At 39.8% G+C, this 19,014-nt stretch overlaps 1 protein-coding gene across 8 annotated transcripts in view; it reads left to right on the top strand.

Annotated features, from left to right (window-relative positions):
* The window catches only part of CDKAL1 (CDK5 regulatory subunit associated protein 1 like 1), a 607,158-nt gene that overhangs the window by 404,964 nt on the left and 183,180 nt on the right, over positions 1-19,014 (top strand). For all 8 annotated transcript variants that reach the window (XM_027959157.3, XM_027959153.3, XM_060403461.1 and 5 more), the window contains one exon: positions 3,303-3,448. In XM_027959157.3, the coding sequence (XP_027814958.1) occupies positions 3,303-3,448 (146 nt within the window). The remainder of the gene's footprint in view (positions 1-3,302; positions 3,449-19,014) is intronic.

The raw sequence follows: 19,014 nt of genomic DNA, 5'->3' as shown, positions 1-19,014 counted from the left end.
TGCCGCCCTCTTCTCCTTTTGCCTTCAATCTTTCCCAGCCTCAGGGTCTTTTCCAGTGACTGGATTGTTTGTATCAGGTGGCCAAAGTTCTACAATTAAGGCAGGCCAATTATCTGCTTGTATACCTGCCTGAATATGTGCTTATCTACCTTCTTTAGCGAAGTGGGACTAATGGAAAGTTTGTTTTACTGTCAAATAGCAATTATATTTTAAATCTTTCTCTTTGTATGTGGATGTAGTTCTGACTTAAATCTCTGTTTATGTGTTTGGTGGTATATACTTGGCATAGTCCTAGCCATTGTAGAATCCAGAGACTGGAGTAATACATGATTACCGCCCTTGTGGACCTTCTGTTTGGGAGATGCACGGCCACGTTGCCTGGTAGATTTAAGGAAATATGTTGGTGATTGCAGGAACAGGTTGCTGAGGCATCACAGAATAAGAAGTCATCCCTTATACCAGAGAATCTGGAACTCCAAACTAAACCTTAAAAATAGAGAAGAATTTTGAAATGGGAAGTAGCCCAAAGGTTATTCATTTGTTGTTCAGTCATTCAGTTGTGTCCAATTCTTTGTGACCCCGTGGACTGCAGCACACAAGGCTTCCTTGTCCTGCACTATCTCCTGGAGTTTGCTCAAACTCAAGTCCACTGAGTCGATGATGCCATCCAAACATCTCATCCACTGTCGTCCCCTTCTCCTCCTGCCCTCAGTCTTTCCCAGCATCAGGGTCTTTTCCAATGAGTCATCTCTTTGCATCAGATGGCCAAAGTATTGGAGGTTATATGTAACCAACAGTATTAAGTGAGAAGAGGGATAGAAGGAAAAACAATACAAAAAAAATCTGCTTTGTCTCTTTGGGTTATGTTAATATATGTTAAGTTGTGGTTCTTCTAATGAAAGAAGTACAGACTTTATGCAAGGGGTGAGCTTATGTTTGTGTTGCTTCTTTTATGAAGTTGTAAAGTCTGTAGTATGAAGCTGGAGATAATTACTGTTGGGAAATCTTACTTTGAGAGCCAAAGGGGAGAAAACCCACCAAATTTATCCTGCTTGTTTTCTATTAACATTTTAATTTGAAAATTGTCATACTATAATAGGGTGATGTTTCATCTAGTGAAATATCCTGTTTATAGTAGAAGGGCCACCCTGAGTGTTTCCAATAGAGAGAGACTGCACCCCTTCTGGCCCCCAGGTCATGTTCACTGGGAACCCCTTCCAAATTTATTTTTTGCAAATCAGTACAGGTTATCACTCCTTCACTTACTAGCTAAGGAAGCTACCTTGTTGAAAAGCAGTTCTGCCTATTGATGTTTTAATTAACATATATGAAAATGTGTTAGTATGAATTTTAAACATTCTCCAAAGAAGAAGAATGTTAGATAATTTATGTCTTAAATACTAACACATAAGCACTTTACTGGGTTGTCTTATTCTTACCATAGCCCAGTAACCCTATGAGGTGGGAATTACCACTGTCTTCATTCTTCAGATAAGAAAACCAGTGCACAGAGATTGAGAGTAGAACTTGGATTCACAAATTGTGTTACTTGTAAAGGTGTCATTTTTTTTTGCCACAGTATGTATGTTGCAGGTTAGCTAAAACTGAGTCCTGCCCCTTTAGAAAACAGAGATTTTTGTATAATTGTTTTTTTCACACTGTTCAAGAATGCTGATACTCAGGTGTAAAAAACCTGAAAGACGCAGAGTCATAGCAGGAGGCCAATGTATTTACTCAGAGTCGGTAGTGATGATAAATGTTCAGGCCTGCCTCCCACAGCCTTATACATAGTAGTCTTGAATAAGGAGGTGAAGAGCCTTCTGACTAAATACCCAGGCAAGAAATGTAAGTTTTGTGAAGGAGAACTTCAGGTAATGTGTTAGCCAGGTATTTTGCTGCCAAATAAATTCTTGAACTTCAGTCCCAATTTAGTAATCTATGTTTAACACAGTGTGTTTGGGTGTGTTAGTTGCTCAGTCCTATATCCCAATTAATTCCTGGAAGAGAAGGTCAGTAAAGGATATCCATGAGTAATATCATTTGGTTATTTGAATTTCTTAATCGGAAGGATTTTTTTAAACCAACTAAGCTACTCCTAAGAAAATAAGTAGCTTGAGTTTGTCATTCTTTCCTTCCACTTTGGTCAAAATACTAGTGGAAAGAAAATGAAGGGGCAAAGGGCATGGGTGATACATATACATGACTGACCCCTGAATAGCGAAGAGGCAGTCACCTCTATGGAATTAGGTGGCTCTTTGAGTCCTCAAGATCCCTCAGAATGCTTTTCTAATGATAAAATCAGATAGCAGATGTGAGTACAGTATAGTACTTTGAAAACTAAAATCACTGGACCCATGCAGGTTACTAAAGAGCAGTTCCTTTCTTGACACTGTTATCTCTTTCGGACCCTTAGTGTCCACTCTCTCTCATCTTCCTCTTTTCCCCGCTTCCCCCTCCTCCTCCCCCACCATTGCTGGGCCATAAGTTTGGCACATTTTTCTTATTGCTCACTTAAATGGTTTCCTTACCTCAGTATTCCTTATACCATTCTTTTTCCTGTCCACTTCATATCCTTGGAAGAATTTAGAACAATCTGTGTATTTCCTAATTATTTCACTCAAGCCTGCTCTCTTTTAACTTTGCCAGACAGATTCCTCTTCCTGCTCTTCCCTTCTTTCTCCTCTTTGAAACTCTGCAGCTTATAGGTAGATAGCAGTAGGTGACCAGAGGTGAACTACTTGGCTTCATTGATACTGTGCCTTTTGCATGCTCAAAAGTAAGTGTTTGGTAGCTAGCTGAAAAAGAAATAGGTGAGTCACAGATTTATTTTTCTGCTTTAGTATTTAAAAAAAAGTATTGACTTGCTGTAAATTTGGGAACTTTATTCAAGTACTCAGGATTCTACAGCTTCAACTGTTTGCCTTAAATATTGCTGTTTCTGCTGCTAATGTAACAGGCCAGAATATTATAACATTGCCTTGAGGCAAGGGATGAGTGGTGCTTATTTTTGAAGAACTCAGAAATCTTTTTAGTCTCTAGGATTTACATGAGTTTATCTCTGTTTCATCACCTAAGAGAGGCAATGACCATGAGAAAGCAGCTCTTCGGTTAAATCCTCGGGAGGTCATGTTAAACTCCCAGATGCATCCTAGAGTGCAGTCAGTGGACTTCACTGAGGAGCCTAGAGGATTGGTCTGTTTTTAGCTGTGTTTATTCACTTGCATTTGTGAGAGTTGATCTGAGGGAAACCCTTCTCTGATTTGTTAAAATGATTAATGTTTTCTCCTTCCATCTTTCTCAAGGAAATGGCAAAAATCCTTCATCACCCCCGAGTCTATGCTTTTCTGCACATACCAGTTCAGTCTGCCTCTGACGCTGTGCTCATGGAAATGAAAAGAGAATACTGCGTGGCTGACTTCAAAAGAGTAGTGGATTTTCTGAAAGACAAGTAAGTCTGTTAGCACTTAAGAAAATCACCGTTTCTTTTTTCTTTTAAAAGCATGTGGCAAAAATGCACTTATGGTAGCCACAATTAAAGGCACCAGAGAGAGGTGAGACTTTTGAAGCTTTCAAAGCCTTTAAGTTTTCCTTAGACACCCTTGATGTGGTTTCTTCTTTCCTCTCAGTTTTATCCACCTTCCATCTGGGCATCACACACCAGTAATTTGTGTAAGGTTGCCAGTCTTCCTAAGGTAGTATGCATTGTGATCATTTCTGTACCTGACCTAGTAGATGGAAACTGCTTTAGCTTTCCTCTGCTTACATCTCCTTTCATGTGGCTTCTTGAAGTTGTCAACTGTTTCTGACATGGAGATAGGTCAAATCATGTCACTACAAAAGAGATAATTGTCTACGAAATAGCATTTTTGGAAGAGTATCTGGGAACGTCTTTGCTTTTACACACTTACCCCTGTAGTTTTCTTGAAGAATGGAGCTTTATAAGAAGGTTTTGAGATTCTGTTTTTTTAGAGTTCAAATTGCCATTGACCAAAATTAAGGCATATTTACACAATCTCAGGCATGAATGATAATTTTGCTTCCACAGAAAACACTTGCAGCCTATAATTATATTCTTAAAAATCCTACTTCTCATCATCACCAAGGGTGAATGCCTTCTATGATTATACAAGGCAGGAAATAGTGCCGGCCAAGGTCATTCGGAACGTTCTCAAGTCCAGGGCACTATTCTCCCCTTGGGGAATATGTCATTTATCTTGGCATATTTGTGGCATGGGTCTTTCTACTTTCCATAATTTTTTTCCCATAATTTTTTCCTCTGTTGTTTTTCTTAATTAAAATACAACTCTTTATTTCCATCTTGTTTATAATTATGTACCTTTGTACCAAGTACTACGTGGATATGATTGCTTTATACAAATTGTAAGCAATTATTTTTTCCACCTTCAATTAGCCACTTATCCTGACTACATACGAGTCTTTTTCTTCTGTTTACTTTCTCCTTCCTTCCTCATCTTCGCTTTATGTGTCTAATTTTTTTTTTCACCTCTAGGCGTTTCTTGATTATCCTAACCACCAGAAATAAAGACACTTGGTTTGCATTCAAGCAAATCCAGCTAATTGTTCAAATATTCAAATCAGTGAATGGAAAGTATACTTATTCTAGGATTTCATAATTATAATCATTAAGTATATACAACTTTCAAAGTAGAAAACAGAATAATGATGGATCTCTAATACTTCCTGATCTTGAGAACAGAGGGCAAAGCTAAAGTATAAGGATTTTTATGTTAGATGTCTGTTGTTGGCCTGTGTCCCCCCTTTGCATCTGTTCTAGCTTATTCTGTGTAAAGCTATCTCATGTACAGACAAGTTTGGGCACACCAGTAGGGTGAGTATCTTGTTTTCAGAATTACAAATAAATTGTTGTGATATGTGCTGTGCTCAGTTGCTCGGTCATATCTGACTCTTTTGAGACCCCAAGGACTATAGCTTATCAGGCTCCTCTGTCCATGGAATTCTCTAGGCAAGAACACTAAAGTGGGTTGCCATTTCCTCTTTGAAGGTATCTTCTTGACCTAGGGATCAAACCAGAGTCTGCTGCTTTGGCAGGAGGATTCTTTACCACTGGGCCACCTAGGAAGCCTCAAATAAATTGTTACATCTGTGAAATTTCTTACCTCTTGCTTACCAGAGCAGTAGCAGGTAATGCAGTAGCAATAGCAGATAAGCACACGGTTCATACGTTTGCACAAGATTTTGCCGAGAGAAGACATAGCCTTTTGTGCAAAATAGACAAGAGCACTTTCCAAATAGTTTTATTAATGTGATTCAATGAAGGTAAAGGAATCAACAGCTTCCTTTGCCTCCATTTGGGTAAGTGCTAACTCAGTTTTTTTGGGAAGTACTGTGGCTGCTTAACTGGACAACAAGTTCCTGACAAGTTCTAGCCTTTTATGCTACTCCAAAGATGGACCTTTTAAGTCTGTTGCCTCTTGAACACTTTCAGCAGCATCCATGAGCTAAATAGGGGTCAAAAGATGGATCACGCCAAGGAATTAGAAAATAGTGCTGAGCTCATTTTTCTTTCTTTGGATTCTGAATTACTCTGAGGCATCCACAGAGCTTTTCTAGAATTACCCAAACTGTCTGGAAGACTCCAGAACCTACCCAGGGATCTCCAGGATTTCCAGCACTAGAAATATCAGAGGTCCCTGTAAGAGGGAATTAGAGATTGCTGGAGAAGATAGCCCATCCCACCCATCCATCCACAGTTTCAGTTTCAGGTGCTATGAATCACTGGAATTGGAAAATACAAGTCTAGCCAGTTAGGATCTAAAAATTTTTTTTTTAATTAACTCTTGTACTATTTATAGTTTTAGACAGTTCATCAGAACCAAAAAATTATATGTTTTGTCCAGTTTGTCTTCTTCCTTGGACTAGTACAGGTTCACTCTTGTGCAGACTCTAATCTAACTTTCTCTTTAGTAGAAAACTTTTTCTGTCCTCTCAGAGAAGTCCATCTATCCAGTGAATCATTTCCAGTGATGATGGACATATAGGAATAAATGAAATATTTTAAGCTCTGACATTTGCTTATTTTTCCCTATAAAAATCTCACGTAACTTCAAGCCAAATAAATTCCTGCTTCATGGAAACAGCAAAGTTTCATGGATTTCTATAGACTCCCAGTCTGGGTAACTGATCCAGCACGTAGTTGTTTCATCCAGTGTTTATTAAAATCTAATACAGTATTGTCATTCTTAGAAAGAAGGTCTGATATTGCCATGTTGCTCCTGTGGTGGTGTTCAGCCTATAAGTCGTATCTGACTCTTTGCAACCCCATGGACTGGAGCACACTGGGTTCCCCTGTCCTCCACTGTCTCCCAGAGTTTGTTCACACTCTTGTCCATTGAGTCAGTGATGCTATCCAACTGTCTCATCCTCTGTCACCCCCTTCTCCTCCCACCTTCAATCTTTCCCAGCATCAGGGTCTTTTCCAATGAATCAGCTCTTCACATCCAGTGGCCAAAGTATTGGAGCTTCAGCTTCAGCTTCAGTCCTTCCAATGAATTTTCAGGCTTGATTTCCTTTAGGATTGATTGACTGGTTTGATTTCCTTGCAGTCCAAGAGACTCTCACGTCTTCTCTAGGACCACAGTTCTAAAGTGTCAGTTCCTCAGTGATCAGCCTTCTTTATGATCCAGCTCTCACCTCTGTACATGACTACTGGAAAAACCATAGCTTTCACTATATGGCCTTTTGTCAGCAAAGTGATGTCTTTGCTTTTTAATATGCTGTCCTGATTTGTCATAGCTTTCCTTCCAAGAAGGAAGCATCTTTTAATTTCATGGCTGCAGCCACTGTTTGCAGTGATTTTGGAACCCAAGAAAATACTTCCCTTCTGTTTGCCATGAAGTGATGAGATCGGATGCTATGTTGCTCTATTTTGTGAGTGAGTGAAATCGCTCAGTCATGTCCGACTCTCTGCGACCCCAGGGACTGTAGCCCGCCAGGCTCCTCTGTCCATGGGATTCTCCAGGCAAGAATACTGGAGTGGGTTGCCATTTCCTTCTCCAGGGGATCATCCCGACCCAGGGATCGAACCCAGGTCTCCTGCATTGCAGGCAGATGCTTTACCCTCTGAGCCACCAGGCAGCTCTACTTTGTGCCTCATACTGAATACTTGATGATGGTGCTCACTCAATATGGTAGGTCTGGTGCTTGCTTCTTGCTTTTTAGCTTCTGTGTAAGTGTGGCCCTTTTTATTCGCATCTTGTTTCCTCTGAAGCCTTTTCTGTAATGAACCTTTAACAAATAAAGAGTTACATTAATTCATTTTTTCTCCAGCAGTGTGCGGCTTCTCAAATAATCATGAATTAGGGACGAGGCATTTCCGAATCTGTTTCTTCAAAAAATCCAATCTTTAAAACAACCTACTGCATTTAAGAGTGAAATCCGCACTATGGGGTTTTACCTGAAGCTGCACGCTTTGAAACTCCTCATTCAGCAGTATTTGTGGGGCCATGTTTCTCAGACAGCAGAGGCGAAGTCTTTTTAATTAATTTTCTTTACAGTTGAAATTGCCATGTTTTAGCTAGGAGCAGTAGAAGTTTACATATGAGCCAACTTGAAGCTGATTCATTATTCTCTTCAGTTGGTTGAAAGTTGGCAGCTACTATCATAACAGCAGCTGGATTGAAGATAACCTCGAAGTGTTGGCACGTGTGGAGGCATATGGGACTTTATTAAATCATGCAACCTTTGCAAAGAAAAGTGTCTGAATTACTTAATGTACTAATTTAAAACAGCTGGTCACGAGCAGACACTCATATGACTGAAATTATTCTATTCAAATTTATTAATGTAGTTGGAAAATTAACCATAGTCCTTTGATGTTTTTATTTAAATGAATAAGATGATTTCTTGAAAGATGTGATGGGATTTATAGCAGTATGGAAGGAAACTATATAGAACAAAGCATGAGATGCAATTCAGGTTTTCAAGAGATTTAATAATTTCAGGTGTTTTAATAATTTTTAGTAAATACCTCGTAAATTTACTTTCATTCCCTGTCACTTTACTAGTTGGTCTGTTGTCTTTTTAACATAATACTGGGATTTAAGAAAGTAGAATGTTTGAATCATTTACTTTTATTTTCTCGTGTAATTTTAAAGAGTTACCTCCCAATGAGAGAATTTTTCACCATGATATATGAGGAGATTGTAATTAGGGTTCCCAGGACCTTGGGGCCTTAGATATAAACTTTGAGTCCTTCCCCATTTGAGCTGTGTTGAGTTTACAGTCACTCCCCAATGAAAACTATATATGGTCATACATGTTTAAAAAATGATAACATGCAGAGTTCTCCTCTCAATCACGTGTTCTAATGCTAAGTAAAACAACTGCTTAGTCCTCAGATTCACACTTGAATGTGTGAACAGAATAAGCAAGAATGTCGTATTGATAGATGCATCTTAAGAAATGAAATAGTTTATGAATTAAAAGACTTAACTGTTTACACAAATTATTTTGTTAAAAGTCCAATGGCCTTGCGGTTTGTGTTAAGTAGACCTTAAACATGGGAGACAAGATTCATCTCCTAGGCAAGGGTGGGATGATTTGAGAGAATAGCATTGAAATGGGTATTACCATATGTAAAATAGATGACCAGTGCAAGTTGGATGCATGAAGCACGGCACCCAAAGTCAGTACCCTGGGACAACCCAGAGAGATGGGGTAGGGAGGAAGGTGGGAGGGGAGTTCAGGACGGGGGAACCCATGTGTACCTATGGCTGATTCACGTCGATGTATGGCAGAAACCATCACAATATTGTAATTATCCTCCAATTAAAATAAGTTAATTAATCTAAAAGAGAAGATGTGATATGACGCCCTCCCTGAGAGGATCTTCCCAACTCAAGGATCGAACCCAGGTCTCCACCCTTGCAGGTGGATTCTTTTACCGTCTGAGCCACCAGCAAAGTCCTATAGATACACAGTAGACTTGGAAAAAAAAAAGTTCATCTCCCTTACTCAGTAAATAAAATTTGAGTGAATTAATGACCAGTTTATTTTTACTTGCAAGTTGCATGGGCCTAAAGTAAGTCACACCATATGATAGCATCTTTGTGTTGCCTTGTAGTTTTATGATATTTGCTGTCTCAGAATTTACCTTTATCATTTGTCCCTTTTGTCCTGTGACATCCATTCACACACCCCTAAGTTTACTATACTCAGATTTCCCAGAGAAATGCCAATAACCAATAACTAGTGAGCACTCAGGGGTAAAGAGGAATCTTCTAGTGGCAAAAGCAAAGTAGAGGTGAAGTGGCAGCTTTGCAGAGAAAGTTCTGACCTCTGATCTCTCCACTCTACACTCAGACAGCAAAGGGTCACAAGGGCACAAAGCCGGGGTCACCCGGGCAGGCTGATTTCTCTAAGTGAGTCATGGAATTACCATGTCCAGTCTGTCCTATGCCTCACTTTATCCATCTATCTGCAAAAAAGTAATGCTGTCTTTTTAGCATGCTGAGTTCTTTTTCTTCCTTTCATGTGCTCATACTGGAGCACAATCTGATAAAAGGCAAATTAATATTAAACTTGTATTTCATTCCATCCCCTCCCACCTCCATCTTGTTTTATTCCTAGTGGCTTGGCAACTAGCAATATTTGTCACAATAGAAGAAAAGAAAGTGGCCCAAAAATAAAAAGAAGAAGAAGAATGATTCAAGAAGGATTCGGTAATTAAGTTTTATTCCAGATGCCTTCCCAGATGTGTTTCTGTTCACTGAATACCCACCTCCAAAATAACTTAGGCAAAACACTTCCCTCAAATATATTTTCTGTCTCTTTATCATCATCTTTAATATCTTTAACTCGATTGTTATTTTGAGGAGACCCTAGGGTCTTTTTCACACTTTTATATTTTGTCAAATTTTTTTCAGAGGTAGTAAAGTTCTGCTTTTCTCCCTTCTCTCCTTTTAAATTTTTTCATTTTTAAATTTTTTTTGAACATGATATTATATTTATATTTGGAAGATTTTTACATCATATAGTAAATACCGTTTTACTCTTGGGTTATCCCAAACTTGATTCATTGGTTTGAAGGTAATTAACTTTTCTATTGATTTAGCTATTTTCCTTCTAGCCCAGTTAAGAGAAAAGTCTCATCACCCCTAACCTCTTCCCACCTTCTTTTGTAATATGATTGTAATATAATATTTCTTGTAGAAACTGAGATGTTACCTTCCTTCAACCCTTTGTATGTGTTCTCTACCTAAGTGTTTTCTTGTAAACATTATTGGCTGTAAAGTCATATACTAATAGTAAGCATTTTTCCTTTCAGGTGCTTCTTTTATTTCGTAAGGCTCACACATTGTCGTAATGGTGTTACAGAAACCTAGGCAAGTATGTAGGTTAGGTGTTTTCAATCTGCACTATAGGATGAACGTCAAGATTCACATGGTTAAAAAGACTTGTTGAAATCCCATAGTGACTTAATTCGTTATAGGACTAGATCTTCAATTTCTACTGGGTTTCAGTCTTCCATCTGATTCTAATAATGTTAATTAAATGGTTCAGTTTTTTTACTTATCTGTTTTGTGCCTAACACTATCATAACTGGAACAAAAACAACATGGATATTTATGTCTGTAAAAGTCATGGTTCAGCTTGTCTGTGAGTGACAGAAAAGAAACAATGGCATAAAGAAAGTAGTTTATTTTTCAGTCATGTACATGAAGTCCAGAGCTAGGAAGTAGGTCTTTATAAGGCTCTGGGATATCAGGGATGCAGGCAGGATAAAGCTTCCATCTCATGGTCTAAGACTGAGCTCCAGACATCAGATGTGCATTCTAGTCTGTAGGAATGTGAGAGGCAAAGAAGAGTATGTGTTCCTTCTCTTTAAATGCTTTCTGAAAGTCACACATGCTACTCTGTTTATATCCAGTTGGTCAGAACCTAGTCCTGTGTCTGCACTTGGCAGAAAGAAAGGCTAAGAAAGGTCACCTTTATTTTGAGTGGCTTTGTCCCCATTTGTAAATGAAGAGCTCTGTTGGAAATAAGAGTAGGTGAGATAGTGGGGAGCAACTAGTAGTCTCTGTCTCAGTCTGTCCCATTTGATCACTCTTCTTGCCTCATACAGAGCTCAGCCTTTATCTGAGAGAGATAACCCACGCCCCATCTAGTTACCCCGTCCTACTGTACCGTGACTTAGGGTTGATGCTCCTTCCTTTTTAGAAGGCCCAGTTGTGGCTTTCTGTGGACTGATGCTATAAACTAAAGAGTGGTATAAAGTCTTTGTTTAAAATGGTTTAAAAATAAGATGAGTATTATAACTTTTTTAACATTTAAATTTATTTTTTAATTGGAGGCTAATTACTTTACAATATTGTATTGGCTCTGCCACACATCAACATGAATCTGACACGGGCGTACACATGTTCCCCATCTTGAACCCCCCTCCCGCCTCCCTCTCCGTACCATCCCTTCAGGTCATCCCAGTGCACCAGTCCCAAGGATCCTGTATCAAACCTGGACTGGAGATTCGTGTCTTATATGATATTATACATGTTTCCATGACATTCCCCCAAATCATCCCACCCTCTCCCTCTCCCAGAGTCCACAAGACTGTTCTATACATCTGTGTCTCTTCTGCTATCTCGCATACAGGGTTATTGTTGCCATCTTTCTAAATTCCATATATATGCATTAGTATACTGTATTGGTGTTTTTCTTTCTGGCTTACTTCACTCTGTATAATAGGCTCCAGTTTCATCCACCTCATTAGAACTGCTTGGTAGAAATCATGAATATTTTCTGCCCTAGTACTGAAGGACATTCTTCAGTTGTCCCGTCTGATAAGCCCAGATTTCCTTCTGTGAGGGCAGCTCCCCAGTTGACAGGCCTTCATGGCCATATCTGAGAAAGGCAGTAAGCAATGTGATCTTCTGCCTGGGTTCAAACGCTCCCATGCCTGCTTCCTTCTGGTGCTGATTAGAGATGTGGAAATTGCTTTAAAAACTGTCCAGTCTATACATGGCATCCTGGTGTATCTTTAGCAGTTCCATCCCCTCAAAAATTTAGTATGCTTTCAGTCTGTTTCTTGTCAGTTCCATGAACAACTATAGTCAAAAGTCATGTCTTGACATAGTTTTGAACCTGAAGGCTGTCTTATTTATTGACCTCTGGCCTCTTTATCTCCCTCCTCTGAACTTACTGATGACTCCTTTCAGACCATCTAAAATACTCTTAATCCCATCACTGCTGGTATACTGGTACTAGTGTATGACAGGGCACCAGTTCCATCTTCCGTGGTATTGTAGCCAGAGCCTTCCTTGGCTTTTGCAAACCTGCAAACCTCAAAATCACAGGATTCTCAGTCCAATTAGACAGTAATTCACAAAGATTTTCTTAGAAAAGCTCTGTTTTCTTCCATCTCAGCTTGCAGCTGGCCAGCCCAAGTCTGTTCCTTGTGGCTAAGTACAGCAAGGAGAAGCCAAATAGTGTTTAACATTCTGAATCATTTGTAACAATTCTACTGCTGCAGACTTAGTTAACATTTGGTCTGTCTCCCAAGGTTCAGCGGGGTGACAGTTTGACCAAGAATTTTGCCGACTTGTAACATTAATTAGCTTTCCAGCCTGCAGTATGGGCTCTTTCTACCTGCTGCCCAACTAAACTTCTGCCATACTTTTTGATTCTGTTGAATGTAGCACTCCAGTTTAGATAAAGTTCAGTTCAGTTCAGTCACTCAGTTGTATGCGACTCTTTGAGACCCCATGGACTGCAGTGCGCCAGGCCTCCCTGTCCATCACCAACTCCGGGAGTTTACTCAAACTCATCTCCACTGAGTCGGTGATGCCATCCAACCATCTCATCTTCTGTCATCCCCTTCTCCTCCTGCCTTCAATCCCTCCCAGCATCAGGGTCTTTTCAAATGAGTAAGCTCTTCGCATCGGGTAGCCAAAGTATTTGAGTTTCAGCTTCAATATCAGTCCTTCCAATGAATATTCAGGACTGATCTCCTTTAGGATGGACTGGTTGGATCTCCTTGCAGTCCACAGGACTCTCAAGAGTCTTCTCCAATACCACAGTTCAAAAGCATCAATTCTTCAGTGTTCAGCTTTCTTTATAGTCCAGCTCTCGCATCCGTACCTAACTGCTGGAAAAACGATAGCCTTGACTAGATGGACCTTTGTTGGCAAAGTAATGTCTCTGCTTTTGAATATGCTATCTAGGTTGGTCATAACTTTTCTTCCAAGCAGCAAGCATCTTTTAATTTCATGGCTGCAGTCACCATCTGCAGTGATTTTGGAGCCCAGAAAAATAAAGTCAGCCACTGTTCCCACTGTTTCCCCATCTATTTGATGAAGTGATGGGACCGGATGCCATGATCTTAGTTTTCTGAATGTTGAGCTTTAAGCCAACTTTTTCACTCTCCTCTGTCACTTTCATCAAGAGTTTCTTTAGTTATTCTTCACTTTCTGCCATGAGGGTGGTGTCATCTGCATATCTGAGGTTATTGATATTTCTCCCAGCAATCTTGATTCCAGCTTGTGCTTCCTCCAGCCCAGCGTTTCTCATGATATACTCTTCATATAAGTTAAATAAGCAGGGTGACAATATATTTGGAACCAGTCTGTCGTTCCATGTCCAGTTCTAACTGTTGCTTCCTGACCTGCATACAGATTTCTCAAGAGGCAGGTCAGGTGGTCTGGTATTCCCATCTCTTTCAGAATTTTCCACAGTTTATGGTGATCCACACAGTCAAAGGCTTTGGCAACTTTAGATAAGGTTATGAATGGCCAAAAACATAAAATAATATCTCAAAGAAGATGGATGTATATTGCCCTCTCACATTTAAAGAAAAAATTGAGGAGGTAGTGATCTTGAGCTGATGGAATGGTCCCTCGTAGCAAAGATTCAGGATTGATCTTGTTACTCAGCTATCCTCAAGATGAGTTCCTGTGTCATGGTCTGTGATGACTGCTTAAAATCCATCCATCAAGTCTGCATTCCAGCTAACAAAAAGTAGAAAGAATTTAAGAAAGGGCTTCACGGGTGGCTCAATGTTAAAGAATTCGCCTTCCAATGCAGGAGATACAGGTTCAGTCCCTGGGTGAGGAAGATTCCCTAGAGAAGGAAATGGCAACCCACTCCAGTATTCTTTCCTAAAAAATCCCATGGACAGACCAGCCTGGTGGGCTACAGTCCATGGTTTTGCAAAGAGTTGGACACGACTTACCAACTGAGCATGCACATACTCCTCCTTACCTTAAAAGTTACCTTCTTTGAAGTTGTATATGACACTTTCACTTATGTATCATTGATTAGAATATGGCCATCCCTAGCTGCAAGGGAAAATCGGAAATAATACTTCCTTCCAGGCATCCATGTGTCTAGCTAATGATCTGTTTCTGTAGAAGATGGTGGGAGTGAATATGGAGGGGTCACCAACAATCTCTGCTACTACATACACTTTTTTTAAAGTTCTCATTTTAAAGTTTGATAACTGCCTCTAAAATGAATTGTATTTGTAATCGTAATTCTAAGCATCTGGGTATCTTTTCTCAGTATCATACTTCCTTTTGCACATACGGCAATAAATAGTCTTTATTTTTTATTGCTGCTGGTGGGGATGGTGATTTGATTTTTTTAAATGAACACATACCGAAACCACCTCCCCAAATAAATAATATTTTGCCAAATTATCAGTTGTCTATTTTGAGTGATTGTCAGAAAATGCCATTTAAAACTTGAAGACTTGAAGAAATTCAACATCTACATATATATTTTTTTGCTCTCATGTTAAATAGAAATTAGTGTTAACTTCAATTTTTCTTATCTTGATGTTCTTTTTGTGTGTACTGTTAATTGCTTCAGCCTCATGATGGGTCCCTTCTTGTGGTTCTGTAACTTCTAGGGCATATCTTTCTACCCACTGCCTGTATCTGTCACGCTAGATCAGAAAGTAGATGCTGGTATCTCAGTGGTAAAGAATCCCCAGTACAGGGGACACGAGTTCCATCCCTGGTCGGGAAGACTCCACATGCTGCGGAGCAGTAAGCCCGTGGGCCCCAGCCGCTGAAGCCTGCACAGCAGAGCCTGTGCTCTGCAGCAGGAGAGGCCACCTCAAAAAGAAGCCTCCACACCACAGCGGAAGTAGCCCCCGCTTCGCCACAACGAGAGGAAGCATGGCACCCAGCAGAGAAGACCCAGGGCAGCCAAATGTAAATTAATTATTAGTTATAAGAAAGTAGATGCCAAGTCTTAAGTATATCTCTTCTGCTACCATCTCCAGTTCAAGATGACAGTACACTGGAGCTGGCAATCTGTCACAATATTGTAACAAGTCAAATAAAGACTTTAAAAATGAGTGTGTTGGTCACCCAGTCCTGTCTGACTCTTTGCAACCCCATGGACTGTAGCCTGCCAGTCTCCTCTGTCCATGGAATTCTCCAGGGAAGAATACTGGAGTGGGTTGCCATTCCCTTCTCCAGGGGGTCTTCCCAACCTAGAGACTGATCCCTGGTCTCCCGCATAGCAGGCAGGTTCTTTACCATCTAAGCCACCAGGGAAGCCTAGTATCCTTTAAAGTAAGCAGATTTCTCTTCCCTGAATTATTATTTGGAGTAAAATTGTTTTTAGTCTAAACATGTAAATAAGACCAAGCATTAAATATGTTTAGAAAATACTGTTTTAATTCAACCATCCAATAATGGCTCTTCCTCGTATATTTTCCCCTAATTTATTGTGATTCAGTGTTTTAATTGTATCATTTGAAAAAATTACTCTTCAGTTTTTCCTTGAAAAAAGTTGCTTCATTGTCTAGTTCTGACTCTTTCAACAGTTATAATTGGGTTTCATTCTTTTTTCTTCCTTTTAAATAATTTGTGCTTTCAAGAATCATGATATAATTAAATTTTGCAGAGTATTTTTCTGCTTATAAGAAAGTCAGAATTCATCTTAACTTTTATAGCAGTGTAATTCCCTGAATTTTTCTTCTAGTGATAAAAGAGACTAAATTTAATGGGAAACACTTTACAACATTAAAAATCCTGGTACATAGGAAACTTTAAGAAAACTATTAAATTTTAAAACATTTTTGACTAATATTTTCATGCATAAAAGATGTATGTTTTCCCTTTCTGTAAGCGAAAATAAATCTCTATTTTTCCCCACATAAATAAACAACAGAAATATACAAATAGAAAAACATTTGCATAAAAATATTTACACTTAGTGTCATGACCTTTTGTGTATGTATTACTGAATAATTATATTAATAGCTAATACTTATTGAGTACTTAAAAATGTCTCAGTCACTCTTCAGATTGGTTTATATATATGAACTGATTTAATTGTTAAAACAACCTTTTGAAGCAGGTATCTTTGACCGTCACATTTTAGAGATGAAGAAAACTGAAGCACAGGAGAGCTTGAGGTCACACAGATAGTAAGTGACAGAGAAAACTTTGAGCCCTAGTTGCCGGGTACCGGAGCTAGATCTTTTTAACTATTTATTGTGCTCTACTATTGAATGTGCTATCCTCTGAATAAGTACTGCTCAAAAACTGGCTCATAGACCAGTGCCTCTTTGCAAATTCTTTGTCATCGATGTAAAGATTATTACTGAAACTGAAAGCAAGCACGTAGATTTTCTAGTAATTTAACATTTCCAGGACATCAAATTTATGATATATATTTTTAGTAATGCATCTTACTTACATTTTAGAAAGGTATGGGTCCATAATGAATTGGAAGGAAAACTGGTTATTCTCCACAAATCATTCAAGAAGCACTGTTCTGAGTAAAGTGCCTTTTATGGCTGTTAGGTGCTTTTAAATTCATAATTTCATTCAGTTCTCACAATAACCTTGGAAGTTTATGGTGCTAGTCACATATTTTTTAGGTTGAAAAACTAAAGATTAGAGAAGATATATATATGTGTGTGTTTGTGTGTGTGTGTGTGTGTGTGTGTGAGATCTACAATTCAAAGCCTGTTCTTTATTCTGTAAAATACAGAAACCATATTCTCCTGTCTCTGGCGACATTCATATTGAAACATATAAATTTGTTGAAGCCTTTCAAGATATTTTTTTTCTTCTGTTGGTTATCTTCATAAAAGAGAACTTTGATTAAGGAAGTAAGAATTTTTAAAATGTAAAGATTCTTGAATTCTATAGAGAATAATACAACCTGGTCATTTATTAATTCTTTGGTAAGACATTATTTTTATTTTTTAGAGGCAGTTCTTCAAATGTTTATTGGCAACCCTAGTTCTTTCCACTTACTGGTAAATATTGCTTAGAATGAGGACTTCAGATCTTCTTATGGTAACAGCAGAGCAGAAGGTAGCATTTTCTCAGTTTCCTCATCTATAAAATGAAAAGGATGTGGGACTTGCCTGGCGTTGTAGTGGTGCTTCTACTGCAGAGGGTGTGGGTTTGATCCCTGGTTGGGAAACTAAGATCCCACATGCTTATGTAGTACTGCCCCCCCCAAATTTTTTTAATTTAACTTTCAAAAGGATGAGCTAAGTTATTTTGAATTCCAGTCTTACTGAAGATTTGTATCATTCCCCACCCCCCCCACCCCCCGCTTTTCTTAGCTTTCTTCTGATGAGTGTTGGTCTTGTCTTCTTTCCAGTTACTCCCATTCTCCAGAAACCCTTCATGGAGCTTGCATTTACCTGTGACCCATTCCTCCTCACGCCCACTTTCTCTTGAAGAGTGGCTGCTTCCCCTGCCTGCCTCCACCATCTCAGCTTTCTGTCCGCTTCTCAACCCTCCAGGGTCTGGTTTCTGCCCACTGTCCTTCCCTCCTGTCAAGTTCCTCATTGCAGACTCCGGCAGGCAGTCTTCTTCCAGCCTTAGTTTTCTCCTCTCTTATGTTGGCCAGCTCCCTCTGTGAGTCAGGTTCAGTCTAGTCCACGCTTGTCCCCTCCCTCCCCGGCCCTCACATGCATGCGTCCTTCTACAGACTGCTTTTCAGTGAGAGCCTTTGCCTTTCCCTCAGGTGCTCAGTGCTCACCTTTCACGCTTACTCTTCCTGCCCTGCTCGTCATCTTAGTACGAAGCCCCCCATTCATCCATCCAAGTCAGAGCACAGTCTTTTGAACTTCCCTCTCACCTTTTCCCGGAGAAGGCGATGGCACCCCACCCCAGTACTCTTGCCTGGAAAATCCCATGGACGGAGGAGCCTGGTAGGCTGCAGTCCACGGGGTCGCTAAGAGTCGAACACAACTGAGCGACTTCTCTTTCACTTTTCACTTTCATGCATTGGAGAAGGAAATGGCAACCCACTCCAGCGTTCTTGCCTGGAGAATCCCAGGGACGGCGGAGCCTGGTGGGCTGCCGTCTATGGGGTCGCACAGGGTCGGACACGACTGAAGCGACTTAGCAGCTCACCCCTTCCCACTCAGTCTCATCTGCCACCAGGTCTCATGCGTTTGATCTTCCGCTCGACTCGTGTCCCACGCCTTATCCCCACTGTCACTGCCTTCATCTCGGAGGTTCTTTGAATTGTGCTGCCTCCTAAACCCCTTCCCAAACTCCAGGGTCATTCCCTCCAGCCCATTCTTCTCTTCATTGCCAGATTGTTGTTTCTAAAATAGGTACTGACCATATATTTTAAAATCAAAATCATATTCCAGTAAAAAAAAATCATCCTTAGATCCCCATTTCTGGCCTTCAGTACCAGAAATGACAACAGTAGCCATTATACCAACTACTAGTTACTAATGTGTATGCCAGAAATTCTGCAAAGGATTTCACCTGTATAATCTGCTTATAGTTTATCTCCATTATGGTGCTTCCTACATGGTTCTGTGCTTGTGTTTCCCTCCACAGACACTCTCCCAACCCTGTATAACTTCATGAGTCTCTTCATGTATTTCTCTCCAGCACCTACTATAGTGCCTGAAACATAAACCCAGTGTATTTCCGCTGAATGAAGGATTTCTGTTGTTGTTGACGTAGGACTAACTTGTGTTATGGGATGTGGAGATTTCAGAAACCTGTAGTAGAAGAGCCTATAGTAAGGACAGCAAAG

Source organism: Ovis aries, chromosome 20 (genome assembly GCF_016772045.2).
Source record: "Ovis aries strain OAR_USU_Benz2616 breed Rambouillet chromosome 20, ARS-UI_Ramb_v3.0, whole genome shotgun sequence".
Taxonomy (NCBI): Eukaryota; Metazoa; Chordata; class Mammalia; order Artiodactyla; family Bovidae; genus Ovis; species Ovis aries.
This window is presented reverse-complemented; position numbering and strand designations above follow the sequence as displayed.